The following is a 15,129-nucleotide window of genomic DNA, read 5'->3' as shown; positions in this document are numbered from 1 at the left end:
TTATTTATTATAATTATTTTTGACGTTACAATTATTTTACTGCAAGAATGGTTTAGTTCTGAAAGCCACCGGGAGATCAAGGTGGCTTTCACAAACAAAACCATTCCTGCAGCAAAATAATTGTAACGTCAAAAAATAATTAAAATAATTAATAATTATAGTAAATAATTAAAATAAATAATACTTGTAAGTAATTATATAAAAAAAAAAATTAAGCCAACCAGGATCTTATTTTAATCAGATTGTTGTAAATCGCGCCCTCTTTTGACGACGTAAAATTGTGCATGGCATATGTAGTGTTTCGTTTTGTATACATTTAGCATTCCACATGTAGGAATGTGTCAACTCCATAGGGGTGCATTATTACAGTTGAAATTGTAACTTCCCTAGATACAACATTGTTAACTTTTGAAACGCAGGTTATTTTACACCAATGAGGTTTCCAAAATTCGAATAGTAAATAAGATCATCAAAAATGTTAAAAGATTTTTACGAATTACTCATCTGACGCTTATACGCTGAACGCATCGCTTTAAATAATAGTATTTTATATCATATCCACACCTGCGTCAATGACGCCAGCTGCTGCTATTGTTCGCACATCAATGCATTTATTGAAACCTTTATTTGAACAGCGCCGCCACCGTCACATTTGCCGGATGCAGTACTATAACATATTTTCATATTTGTTTAACAGCCATTCGCTATATATCAAAATGTTTGCACGTACAGTTCGCTTCGAATCATTCCAGCGAGAATATAATCAGTTATTTTGATTCTAACCGCAGATTACAACCTGGAAGATAACCCAATAAATTCATGTATTTTTGTATGTGTACATCGCCAAAACATACGACCATGTGATTACATTTGTTAATTAAAACTCGAATTCAATGTACAATACTATAATTTAAACTGTAAGCATAATATTTGTTTCCACTTCGACAAATGTACATTTTTACATATGTGTCGCTCGTAATGTTATTGAACTGCTTCTAGAGGGCTACGTTCGAGACAAAAACAAAATGCACAAATGCAATAATTTATATTTTATTGATCTGAATGTTTATCCGATATGATTGAAAAAAAAAATCACTCCCACCACCTTCTCATCGACTACGATATATCATACACATATGAACTATGACGTGTTTTGGATTTCAGGTATTGGTTTCAAATATTTACATCTTATTCTCTGGTTCACTGCTGATTTAAGAACAGCTGTTGAAGAAAAAAAATACCAGGCTTATAACAAACAACATACATAATAATGCACGTAGAATCAAGTACACATACTTCACGCACGTGGAAACTACCACAATGTTGAATTGTACATCTAGGAATATTGTTTATAGTGAATGTTATGTAACTGTTGTATGCTCATCCGCGCGCGGTCTGTCTCCGTATTGCGATTGTTAAATAGCTGAATACTAGGCGATTTCGTAAACTCGTGTTTACTGCTTTTATGTATAAATACATTTCAATCGATATTAGACAGAGAAACATCTCGCTAGGTTAATTAGAGTACTGTAGACCAACCTGTTAGGATCCAGAAGCCAGCCGCTTGCAAACGCCGCCATGTCTTCGCTGGAAGCGTCTAATGTCAAGGTCTTCCAGACTCCATTGTCTTTGTATTGTAAATCATCCAACTGGTCCTCATTAAAATTACCAAGCAGACCAGTTACTTGTTTGGAAAAGTCAGCACTCGGGTGGACGAGCACGTGACCTTTGTAACCATTCCACACAATCTCAAAGAGTCCAGGTCCAATGTCAACGGTCACGAATTTCTGTACGTGGTTGTTCCAGCGCAGACTGATCCCATCAAAAGATGCATAATCTACTGTGAGATCGGCTGTGACGTCAACCGCGTCGACCTGTAGTTAGTGAAGACAAAGAATTTACTGTGAATAAGATGAAAGATAAAATTAAAACCACTCAAATTACCTAGACTCAATAGTCAGACTTCATACATACAACTAGATTTCTTTCTTTTTTTTTTACATTCATATTATTATTCCCATTAATACAAACAAGACTTTAACACGTCATAGCCTCAACATTCTGACGTCACGCCGTCTTACGTCCACTGACATACGTCATCTGCTTGTTTATATCACTCCCGCGTTTTGTGCGACTATTAATACCACGTTTTAGCTCAACCACAAAATTTATTACGTTCAGACACATGTATGGCACTAACCTTAATAACATTACCTTCCAAGAGTTCTACAACCTGGCCGTTATACTCCACTTTCACCGACCCGACAAAACTTGCCTCCTCTCCGAACACTGTCCCACCGACATGATTGGTTATTACTCTGAAACTCGGAGTTGCGGAGTCCTCCTGGAACATAATATACTCACAGGGCTTGCCAAGAAGTTTGTATCTGAAACCATCCCCAGTAGTTACAAGCGGGTCTCCCTGTTCACCGGGTCCTGTAATTTAACATTCAAATGTGGAAATAGGGTTGAACAATAATATGCAACATGGCACGACCGGGATCGCATCACCAAATATGTTCTGCTTCAAAAAAAAACAAAATTTGTTATACTTACCGCCGCCTTTGCCTGAAAATGATAAGAGAACCGACTGTTAATACTACATACACATTCACGTTGTTTCAATACTACTGAACCATTTTTATTAATATGCTACATTATATATGCATTACATATATCAGGTTTCACGCTTTGTCACAAGAAATGTATAAATATATTTTTATATATTAAAATGTGAAACTCACCACCTAACGAAAACTCTGGAATGATGATTCCTACAATAAAATAAATCACACATTTAGTAAATTGACCTTAAACACTTCCCAGTTATTGTATAATACGTGGGCGGCACGTGAAACCGATTGACCAATAATATTTTAATAATTAGCAGCGCAAGATATTACAACTATTAATGAGACAAAATAACTAATAATCAAACTGCCCATACCTGCGATAATCTCACCAGAGAATGCAAAGTTGTCTGAAAAAAAGGCAATTGTCATATGGTGTTAATGAATACATGAATACTATAATATCTGTCTATTGATTAAAAGAGAAACACATGACTGCTTGAGGTACTCACCACGCCACGTTCCTTCACCTGGAGGCCCTGCATAAATCATTAAATACTGTTATTAGTAATACAGCCAGAATATATAGTTTCGCAAAAGGGGTATTATAAATACACAATGCGCATACCACTTGTATTCTTTTGTATGAATATGCGGATACATGTCAGTACTAATATATGGAATATTATTTATAGAAATGAAAAGTAATACGTACCATATCCGACACCAGCTCCAGGCGATGGCATGTCTGAAATATAATAAGCAATAATAAAGCCATAGGTGACGTCATCGAGTTGATCTAGGCGTCCACCATGATTTCAAATGGTTGACCCCAGCTTAAAACTGTCTCTTTCAATTTTAGAGACGTCTTTATGTAAAATGGGATGTTACAGTTAATCCGACAACACTTCCTAGAGTCTGGGTTCCCTAATCCCCTTTTAGTCGATAGTGGTTGTATGCAGCATTATATAATGGGTAGTGCTCAAGACAATAATTGTTCATTCTTTATAAAACTGATTTCATCTTAGAAGCATTTATCTTGAAACTATCCGACATAGGGAGAGATGTGTTTTGTTATTCATTGTGACAAACTTAGCAGAAGGTACAGGTATACAAACCATATGCTGTCGACTGTTCATAGCCCATCAAATTGTCTGCTTTCTGATTGGTTAGAATGTAAGAATCGGATTCGCTAGACAGGAATACTGTGCATCGCGTTAATTTCACAAGACTATTATTCAAAATTTCAATCAGACTTTAGATCAGCTAGTTTGAAATCACAAAATAAGTTGAGAAAACAAAAATTTAGTCCCAAGCGATGATAACAAGTCACACTAAAAATGCAAAGGCTCGTGGGTAGACGCTTGTTTGTAAACAATGACACGCTATGGCCATCTGACGCATGCGCAGGTGATGACTCCACCTCTTTAACTATTGATTTTGTGTTTGTCATTGTACATATGTAACATTCAATTGAAATGCTAGATATAGTAATAAGAAGTAGCAAGATCTTATTACATGGAGCATGTTTGCCTTACCTTCCGGTAAAAGTGGAGGTAGAATAGCCACTGTAATGTAAAACAAATACATAATATGAACACAATATACAATACAATATAGAAAAAACACAAATATTCGTAAACAAAAGTAAAAATAGAAAACAAATACGAGTAACTCACCGCCATTTTCATCAATGGGTAAAGGATTGTAGACTGTTGAAAAACAAAAACAAAAAGTGCATATATTACGAACTAAATGTTTTCCCAAGCTAATGCATTGATTGTGATATGAATTCGTAGTGATGTTCATAAACGTCGATAATCAACCTATGTGGTTATCTTTGCAAACAAAAAAACATAACACTTACATCCGATTCCAGGGATTCCTGCAAAGGTGAAACAAAGGATACCATAATGTAACTTGTGTATTTGCGGGAAAATAAATAACTTAAACTGCGTGTCATTAACGCAATTTATCCACAAGATTGAATGAAATAATTACAATAACGCATACTGCGATTATTCGAGTTTATATATATAACGCATGAAAAGCGTTGTAGCACGATTGTATATGTGGTTATCAGTGTAGACAATAATTACAGCTACTTATTCATCCTACCATACGTTCACTCAATCGAGTAAAACATTAGCATAAATACAGGCGTAGTGATTTATCACATTATTATATACTTACGTTTTGGTTTGCAGCACTTTCGATTTTCGTGCGATGGCCATCCTTCGCACAGAACAGGGTCGTCAATGGCAACCATGCTGTCATCACATTCGCTCGCACAGAACGCACCAAAATTATCATTACATAGATCTATTATGAAACAAGTGAACCAGTGAATCATTAGTTTTTTTCAGTTGATATTTGTTATACATTTTTCTTATTATTGGAAGACTTACCAGTGCGCTGGTGACAGCAATAACAACCTTCGGGGCAGAGCAAGGTATTCAGAGCAAGAGTTTCGTCTGGTCCACATATGCCTTTACATTGACCATCAACACTCGAACACGCTGTAGTTTCTCCTAATATAATAATACACATGTAAATATCAATGCGCGATATATTATATTTATGTGTTTAATATAGTCATGTTAAGTCTCATTGTCCGATGTTTAAGAACCCGCAGTAATTTTCCAAATACACCCCTGGTTATTTGTTACGTATACATACAATATACATGCCTGAAATTGAATAACATGGTATAATTCTTACCTACTGCTGGACACTGTTCCGTGTCTGGACTGTCTTGTTCTGTATATATACACATAACAATATACAAAATAGGTTGTTAGTTACGTTGAATGACTAATAGTGATTCGACATTGGATAATTGATTATAGAGGCATGTGTAAATTTCGTTCATTTACAACATCGCATGCAACTATGGTTGAAGCAAAATACGATCATGTTTACTCACGTTCACAGGTCTCCCCGTCCCCTATATATCCTGGAGCACATTCACACTGGCGTGTGCCACCAATTGTAACGCATATACTGTGTTCATCACATGGTATCTCTTCACACTCTGAATCGCCGTCACCCGTACACGTGCAAAATTGTCTGCAGTCACTTGATACCCACGTGTCACCTTTCTGTAGGGTTATGATAAGATTGTATATTGATTTTTAAACCAATAATACAGCACAATTTTACGTATATGCGATACAGTAGCAACAGCCCACAGAAGATCATATTGGATCGTATATTATTGAAGTACGAAATAACGTGTCAAATACACCATCATTATTCACGCAATAGCGTCTTTCTTTTGATACATTTTGTTGATTGTAAAACCCATTTGTTTATATGATAATGATACAAGTTACTGCAGCCAAGAAGATGTATTGTGCTACTTTTAACATAGTATCTCGCAGTTTCACATATTTTTAAACAATATAATGGTAATTATGCTAACCAAAAGCACGTTTGACTATAAATCACTCGCGTTAACGGAAAATATACAGCGCCACTAAATCGTGCGCTATGTCAATATTGTGCTGGTGAAAGAATTACAAATTCTTCTTATCACAACTATCGATATAGGTATCAGTTTGAGATAGTTTTGATTCTAGCTTAATCATGAGTAATAGTCGTTTCAGCAGTCTTACTTTATGATATGAACCGTCAAGACCGAAACATCCACAGTCAGCTAGAGGCACGCACTCGAGACCACTACGGACAAATCCTTCTTCGCATTCACAACCCTCGGCCAGGGGGTCGAGGCACGCCGAAGCTGCCGTTGGATCAACACAGCTGTTTTGACACGGAGGCATGCTCGGGTTATATATACTGTTGTTTGGACATTCCAAAGCTGAAGAATGAGGAAACGTTTCTAGTGAAGTAATATTCTATTGTACCTTGGGGGTAATCAGGTAGTTCAAGATTGTGTCCCCATAGTATGTGTTCTTTCTAAAGGGGCATTATGTACTACTTAAGTGACACGAATATATGCATATATTGCAACAATATGACAGAGAACTCAATATATTATATTTCTAACAAAATATGTCGTTATACCCGTTCACTAGTGGGACTTACCACAAAATGAAGACGTGCGGAAAGTAGGAATTTCAACCCCGTTCAGTAAGCAGTCGTCATATAAAGCACCAATGTTGTCACATAGATCTGCATCATCACCAAGGTAACACATGTCAAACATGCATGTGTCGAAGTGCTCAGTAACCAAGGCAGGGTCCAACGCCGATATGCAGTCAGCGAAGATGCCTAAGGGGTCCTTTATCATTCCACACTGATCACTCTGAGAGTACCAACTCATGATAGCAGCATCGCATTCAGGCAGATCATCTACAACGTCGGGGCAGCTGGTGGGGTACAACAGAAAAAGCAATGCGTAACGCTGGAGTGCACTTAACGCTCGGGCAAACATTCATCATAATTGTTGAGAAAAGTCATCATCATTGTTTCAGGTTCTGTAATGATTTAGGGGTGTAGAACCGAATGACTAGATGTTGCAACAGCTCAAGTGGAAGGTAGTTTAGAATTCACAGCCAGTCGCCGTAAAAAGAATAATTGAAAACACTTAACATACAAAAATTCTATAACTCCCCCAATCCTACTACGAGTCCTTGTGTATACTTGACTATAAGTGTTTAGTGGGGATGTGTTAATGGTGTTAATAACACAAAACAGCTACACCAACCTTGTACCAGCTTTCCAACTGTTCCCTAATTCGTAAGCGGATGATGCTTGGCTGCCGTCAGGCATGACGTAATCGTTGTGTCGATTGCCGTCACAGTTCCCGCACATTCCCCCAATCATGTTCGCATACTCTGGTGGTGCTCGCATTTCAGTGCGATGTTCAAAATCGTATGTCATCCAGAACCCGTATCCTGTTGTGAGAATGACCCCCATGCCTATGGTATCAAGGAGTAAATCGTTTTCCGGACTGATGGGAGGGGTAACTGGTAATCCATCCATCTGGAATGAAACGAGAGAATTTATGTAGATAACATTACATATAATAATTCCCATTTTCTCTTTTTTATACATTATCACATACCAAATTTCGATTTCATTGGGTGGTTTGAATTAAGTAGATTCACACATTTTTTGCTCAATTTCATGATTTTTTAAATATTTCAATAAAAAATTCCATATCATTTTCGTGGCATGTGAAGACTTTCCATCTGACAGACTACGTTAACTACGTACTATAACCAGGTTCTAAAAGGTTAATATTGTTGATGCTAAAGCCAAATTACCAAATTAGCCAAAACACGGGACCTATATGTCTGTAAAAGACATTTGAGTTCACGAATTTGTTAGCCTGTGTTGAATGATGCAATATATATATATAAAATGCATAGAAATGGATCATTTCCATAATTGTTTAGCATAACTGAACAAGACTTACATTCACTGTCCTGTTTCTGAAGAATTGGAATGTATGAGAACGTGTATAGAGTGGGTGTTTCACATGAACAGTGATCTTCTCTTGAAAGGAGACTGGGTTTTTACGGTTTTCGGCGAACGAGTTCTTGGCCTTCACCTCAAAATAGGGATCAGGATGTAGTTGGTCAAGGAAAGTTGTATAGGTACAGTTCCCTTGGAAGTCATGTTTCAACCCGTCGCAGGTTAAGTAGTGTGGATCTCCCCAAGCAATACATTTGCAGCCATCTAGAGACAAGAATAAATTATACAACACGTGTAAGTTTAACACATATAATTAGAAATCTACTATTTGTCTTTCAATGAATTTAACAATCTGCAAGCAATTACAAATTACTTTAGCTACAATGACGTAACATCTTTTTATATTTAAGCCTCTAGGTGCACATCGTACCTGTCGCAATCGGGGTTCTTCTCTCAGGTGACGCTTTTCCAGACCCACCTGTTATACGAATAAAATAAACACAATCTATGAGAATCAGAGTTATTCTCATTCTGGTGTGAATTGTTAACAATAGGCAATTCTTGTTGGGTACCAACCTGAAATCACCAAAAGAAGAAGGAGAGTGACGTCATACTTACATCTGTAAATTACATCCAGATACTTATCGGTTCCCGCACATGGTTCACCGAAGACATCCGTCGTGGCGGGAACGATGCACTGTGTTTTCCCTTCGCAAAATTCTTGTACTTTCGCCAATGAAACTTCATTCCAGCAATCTTGGTTTTGAATATTACTACTTGGACACACGTTATTTCCCGCTGTCCTTCCAAAGTTGGCTTCAATGATGTTGATTGCACCTTCTTCGCATTGTAGATTCAAGTCCTCTCCCTCGCACGCCCTCATCCTGTACGGTATGCCTGTTAATGACATAGATAGTTGTACACATACGCATTTGAGAAACATACACGCCCTAGTATTTTTTTTTGAACATTGATATTTTACGACAAGCTGTTTATACAGATCACATGGTTTTGAAAACTACTTTATTTCTTTAAAGTCGAAAATATACTAATTACTGTTTGCGTGGAATGATATATGTTTGTATGAAGTGTATTTGTAGTTATAGTTTTTGATTCGGTCGGTTTGAATTTTCGAATATCACGTTTTAATAGCACGGGAATGGTATAAACGATGACCATATACAAATAAAAGTGGTTTTCAGGTATAAGCAAATCACGTGTATCTGAAACATCTTGCGACAAAGTATAGTATACTGAAAATAATTAGATCTTAGTCTTTAGCAATATAATTATTTTTACTAAATATATGTGTCTATCCCTGTTTACTCGTTACACCATTGGATATTCAGTGATACCATTATTAAGGCAATACATCGGTTTTATGCATCAGTTAAGAACAAGTTATATTCAAAGACCGAATGTACAGCGGTGCTCAGACGTGTAGAGTAATCAGCTTTTGTATCACAGAATATTTGTTTTAATATATCGATAACTGATTCGTAATACTAAAATATATCGTCATACAATGCGAATTGGGGAAAATTCGCAAGGGTATATGTCTCAGTATTCAGATTAGAATTGATAAATGTACAATTATGCTGAAATTATCGTATACTTCTTGGCAAATACCCCTTTTTGTATACTAGTAGGTTTAAGGTGCTTCAATAATGTGACAAACAGGCTGGCGATAAGAGGGTGCAACAGTGTATGTGTGAGACGATTTTATTGAGATATTTTGTGCGGGTCTATGGAGGACGTTCACACTGATAATGGTGTCTAAACGCATCATTAACTTAGTTTAACAAAAATGTGACAGTATACTTACTTCTCTCACAAATATAAGTGTACTTCTTGGAACATTTGTTCTTACGAAGGTAATAATCTTTTTTGCGACGCATAGAAGAACATGCCATCTCTGCCTGTTTCACCTTTGGAGAGCCGGTATCACCCCAACTTTCTCTGAGCCATGTACCGCCTGACAGCCATTCAAAACCACCGTACCCAGGCATGGAAACCCCACCGATCCATATATCGTTGTTGCCATCATCACTGCCAAGACCACGAACAAAGTTGAGTTCATCAACGGTATTAGCACCAGCAAGATAATAACCCATCTGTTCACAGGTACTGTAAGCACCGTCCAGATTTCTTTTGCTAGTACTGACTGTGTAGCAGTGGTCGCCATGCCTGAATTCACCACCTTCGCAGGATCCAATATGGGAAACACTGGCAAGTTTGCTAGGAGGTTCTCCTTGATCTGCAAGTGGAATTGGTACACTTGAAGATGCAGTAAAGTTTTACATTTGTTACTGTTGGAGGTATGTAAACGGAAAGGAGACCTACGCTAGTTAGTCAGGCACAAATTGCACATGGTGGAAATACAACTACTGGCTATGTACTATATGGATCCTTTCCAAAGAATCCCGTAAATACCGCTTCAGTTGGCATATGTATATTGTCGCACTGTTGTAGTTATGATACAGCAGTCTTTTTGAAAAACTAAGATGTGCTCGCAATTCACTTGCAATGGAATATTGTTTGAATGATCCCGATTCTCATCGCCTGGAACAAATAATTGGTGTCCCGGTTTGTCTCTTTGCAAACTCTCGAATTGTTTTAGTCGGGTTAAAATGTATCGGTATATGGTTGTATGAATGGTGCACATACTGCATAGTGAAAATACACGTAATATTGACAAACATTGTAATTATTTCTAATAATGATCTCATATAATAATAAGCTAAAATACAATTTGCGGTTTATTGGTGCGCGCTATATTCTTTCTGATTGCGCTAGCAGCCTGTAGACTCGTTTGTAGTTTATAAAATGCAGAAACACATCCTGTGCACACACACACACACCCACATTCACACTCCAACTTGCAGAAAACGAGACGGCAAATTTTATGTTGTAATCGGTGAAAAAAGTACACGATAATAAAACCCTGAAGCCATCTTTTCAACTCACCTCTCTCACATATATATCTAGCTGTGAACTTATTGCATCGTTTTCTATTGGAGAGTTTGAATTTTTGTGGGTAAATATATGCACAGTCACGAAGTTTTGTGCTTATAGGTTGGCCGCCACCCCAGTAGCTGTCGACAAATTCTTCACCCGAGTCCCACGTCCACACTCCATCAACACGCGTTGCACCAACCCAGTATACGTTCCCACTCAAACTACTATCAGCCTGAATGGTATTCTTCAGGAACTGCCTCTCATCTTCACTCGAGATCGAAGCTAGGCCGTACCCATGTTCTTCACACATTGCTTTCGCCGTGTCGTGAGTTTGCTTGTCAGTTACAAATAGATAACAATGATTCTTGTAGATAATGTCGTCTTCGTCGCAAGGACCAGCTGTTATAAATTAAAAGAAGTCAAGTACATAGGATCGCTCATGTTTTCTTTTGTTTATTTAATTAATTGTCTTTCAAAGTCGAAATCAACTGTCTGTCATATGTATAGTCTAGTACTGTAGTGATAAATTAGATAAATAGACGACATAAATCTGTGTAAATAAACTAAAAAATGCCAGGTGCATAATGTTCGTATTACTTTTTACGAGGAAAAGTACACTATCAAATCGCTGCTTACGTAATCATGATGAAAACTACCTAAGATATGTTTGTTCTCTGGCTAAGAATTCAGATATATACAGGGAACACCATGCATAGCTCAGCAAACTGTAAGTTGATTGATTTAAACTATTCACAATTCAAAATTAAATACTTTTTGAATCAATTTATGAACTGAAATATGTTTTACGTAGTTACTATCCGAGTTACTACATAGCTACTTGTTATACCTATATTTTTTTAAAGCAACAGCAATAAAATGTAGAAAGTTAGGTACTTTAATTTAGAACCAGTCTGTATATTTCAGCGCATCAGAATAATACGGAAACGTTGTTAGATTTTAGGAACGAGGAAGAAGAAAAATCGAGTATCTAAATACAATGTCGCTGATTATTTTTTGTACAGTTTGCAGAGAACTGGAAAATGTCAATAACCTAATCTGAAATGCCAGCGCAAAAAAATGATTGACACATCGCATGTGCCACATACGTATAATTTAAAATAATCGCGACGTCACCAAACGCATTGTATAGTGTCCAATAACAAATCGATACCATCTGTTAATTCATCACTGGTTTAGTTGATTTAAGAGTGTCACAGATGGGATAATCTTATTTATTTTCAAGCACTGAAACAAGACACCACACTTTTGTTTCATCAATTGTTTGTACGGCACATATTCCTGTCATTACTGTATTAGTGGCCGACACAGCACCAGCGTACCCGTACACAATAACTTATATGTAGCTTATAGTATAGTCGGTGTCATACAATCTGCTATCATCATTAAACATCATCGAGAATTGTATCCGCTACAACACCGAGACAGTGGTAGTGTTATCGGTATTAAAACTGTTAGATGTTGGTGATGGTCTAACCCACGGTGATATGCTTTTCAAATATGCGCATATACATGTTAAAATGTTATGCAGGGTCGAAAATGTGAGAATCAGAGCCTAGAATATATTTAACACGTGACACGTCAATAGTAATATGATCTCTCGTATTGGTTTAACATACATTTCAATAATGTTTTGCTCAAGACGACGTATGGATAAGCTAGTAGCTATAAATAATGAACTATAACGGAATTGTATTGCTCATATTCAAGTTAGGCGTCCAGCAATTAGGAATACAATACATAAAATACATACAACAAAGTTATCTTAACAATTTTCAACGACAAATATTTTGATGGATGTTCTTACCAAGTAATTCTGTACGGCGTACCAAAGCTTGACAAAAAATAAAACAAGAATTATTGGATTATCTGCATGTGAGACATACTAACACACCTTGTTGCAATTTAACGTCACAGAATAATATTCACACACTGCTGTAGATATTATTGCAGGGGAAGTTGAGTTGGAATCCACATAATCAAGGATTTGAGTGTTTTTTTACGGTAGATCACATGTTTATTTCATGTATGCATCGCATATTATAGTTTCGTTTGAGTGTAGCATGACGTCATCATACCACGATCATGGAGGGACACAGCTGGTCCCAATAAGTGCTTACACATGCAAAGCTAAAATCAAACATAACTAATATTTAGAGTTGATATTAAAGTATGTGTACATTTCTGCTTATTCCACGGCAATGCACTTGACCTCGGGCATGCGACAGCTGTTGCAAAGTATATGGTATCGCGTTTCCGGTTTTTAGATAGGAATTCATTCCGATACGTTTTATCGATACCTATCAAGCTCATTACTTACCTCGTGCAGATCTTCCATTCAACTGAAATGAATATACGACACATTTAAAAATAATAATTTTAGATAACAGTTTTAGAATTGTGTTTAATTCTCACACAGCTAGTTTATATTTTGCACGGTATGTACGTCTGTTTCAAGTAGAGCACTTGAGAATATTTGTAATGCTCGTGTTTATAACTCAATTATCTGCGCCTGCCAACTAGTCAACTTTATACATCGTTTGACAAGATTACGTGTGCAGATAACAAAGACATGTTCAACCCCAACGGATACTTTACTAGGACTTTCAGTGATTTGATAAATATACCAAGAATATGTATTGTCTGAACTTTACACAAACATTACTTGTAACAACAGTTATAATGTAATGGTCTTTATTGTAGTCGTATCCTAAAAATGGACATAGACCTAAGTACAATAAAGCATGGTTGTCATTCCATGTCAGAAACATGTTTTGTCTTAAATTTCTAGTCAGTCATTTTGTTTTGTCCGAATCGAACAGGGTGTAATAATTAGTGACGTAATTTGAACAAGTCATATTTATGTTCGCTATATCGAATCGTAGATTTTATATGCAAGCAGAAACAAGTTATGAAATGTAAAGAATTATTAGGGTGCAGACACATGTAGTTATTATTTGAGTTTTCTTTAACAATAAAAAAAATACTGCTACATATATTTATCACGACACACACCTTTGTAATGTAGCTTCATATATTCAAAGAAATTTCAGTAAAGATGTATTACCTTTTGACTTGATACATAGGCGGCTAGTGTGACCCATATTAAAATGGCGAACTTCATTATGGACTATTCTCGCAATGAAAAAGTCAATTAAAAAAATGATTAGTGTTAGAAAATCATTTATATTTGCATGTACATTTCCACTAATGAGATAAGCATGATTGCGTTGAATGTAATTTTACAGCCTGAATAGAGCTATAAAATATTTTAAAATCCACGGTCATATTTGTGAATTTCTATCCCTACTCCCGGAATTCAATAATCGGAAACATTAAAATCGCCATCTCAACATTTATCATTTTCGCAAAAATGCAATTTAAGTAGCAATATAAAAATGCGCTAAACATCTAAAACATAAATGTACGTATATTTTGTATATGCTCACATGAATACAACGTAATTGTTCTTCCAGCGACAACTAAGAGATTTTGAAAAGAAAAAAACCAAAGATGAAAAAGTACTTCCAGTGTTCGGAATAAATGAAAATATGTTCTTACCTCTTGTCGCTGCGTGATCGCAATAACTATTAGCAAAATGCGCGATCGTTAATGTACTATTATTTTTGTTTGAATATCACACATTGTCGATTAAATGCGTGCAGATTGCATATAAGATTATATCTGTGAAACATGAGAAAGTCTGTCAATTTGAACAAATTCTTTTCAGATTACTGTTTCTTTCAAAGGCGATCCGGGAGTCAAGTTACAGATCCCAGTAAATACCAGTACTGTTGGACTCTTTTCATTTGCTAATTTTATTTTACAAACCACTTAGTCGAACTTATTGACTTTATGAAGTGAACTCCACTTGAACTTTTACTTGAACCCCAAACAGTGGTACCAATGGAAATTGAGTGTGTATCTTTAACCCATTATATTATATTCTGAGATATAACATTCCAGATTACTATTAGCCATTCGATTGAATCTATGTTCAATGTTCTGCATAGTTACTGGGACAATATTTTGTTCATATTTTTTTGTCTTATTCATGTTTTGTACGTGTGTATAATTTTATAACTGATAATTTTCCAAACGCTGGCACTAAGAGTTAATTGAATTCGCCTTTACCAGAATTAGAGGCTTTTTGAAGGCACTATGATACGCAAACAAAACTACAAATTAAAATTCTTTGTTT

General features: G+C 36.2%; 1 protein-coding gene across 1 annotated transcript; it reads right to left on the bottom strand.

The window, feature by feature from the left end:
• Positions 1 to 1,034: 1,034 nt before the first annotated feature.
• On the bottom strand, positions 1,035 to 14,525 carry LOC100369913 (von Willebrand factor-like). Its single transcript, XM_085496072.1, has 27 exons — positions 14,490 to 14,525; positions 13,996 to 14,058; positions 13,249 to 13,270; positions 12,736 to 12,762; positions 10,920 to 11,309; positions 9,778 to 10,209; positions 8,571 to 8,849; positions 8,383 to 8,430; positions 7,954 to 8,216; positions 7,240 to 7,517; positions 6,618 to 6,901; positions 6,188 to 6,390; positions 5,497 to 5,671; positions 5,292 to 5,330; positions 4,979 to 5,101; positions 4,764 to 4,892; positions 4,438 to 4,455; positions 4,250 to 4,282; positions 4,109 to 4,138; positions 3,286 to 3,318; positions 3,083 to 3,109; positions 2,948 to 2,980; positions 2,745 to 2,774; positions 2,557 to 2,568; positions 2,201 to 2,436; positions 1,540 to 1,874; positions 1,035 to 1,221 (listed from the first exon to the last, which is right to left on the bottom strand). Exons 2-27 carry the CDS (start codon positions 14,050 to 14,052, stop codon positions 1,212 to 1,214), a joined length of 3,546 nt encoding a protein of 1,181 aa, XP_085352198.1. The 5' UTR covers positions 14,053 to 14,058; positions 14,490 to 14,525; the 3' UTR covers positions 1,035 to 1,211.
• Between the last annotated feature and the right edge of the window lie 604 nt (positions 14,526 to 15,129).

The sequence above is a fragment of the Saccoglossus kowalevskii genome, chromosome 22 (genome assembly GCF_978046115.1).
Source record: "Saccoglossus kowalevskii chromosome 22, keSacKowa6.1, whole genome shotgun sequence".
NCBI lineage: Eukaryota > Metazoa > Hemichordata > Enteropneusta > Harrimaniidae > Saccoglossus > Saccoglossus kowalevskii.
Note: the sequence above shows the minus strand (reverse complement) of the source record. Positions and strands in the feature narration are given on the sequence as shown.

Coding starts and splice junctions, on each gene's coding strand:
- LOC100369913 (XM_085496072.1), bottom strand. CDS start 14,052: ATGAAGTTCGCCATTTTAATATGGGTCACACTAGCCGCCTATGTATCA. Junction 13,271..13,995: donor CCTATGTATCAAGTCAAAAG/GTAATACATCTT, acceptor TATTCATTTCAG/TTGAATGGAAGATCTGCACG. Junction 1,875..2,200: donor TGGAAGGTAATGTTATTAAG/GTTAGTGCCATA, acceptor CACTAACTACAG/GTCGACGCGGTTGACGTCAC.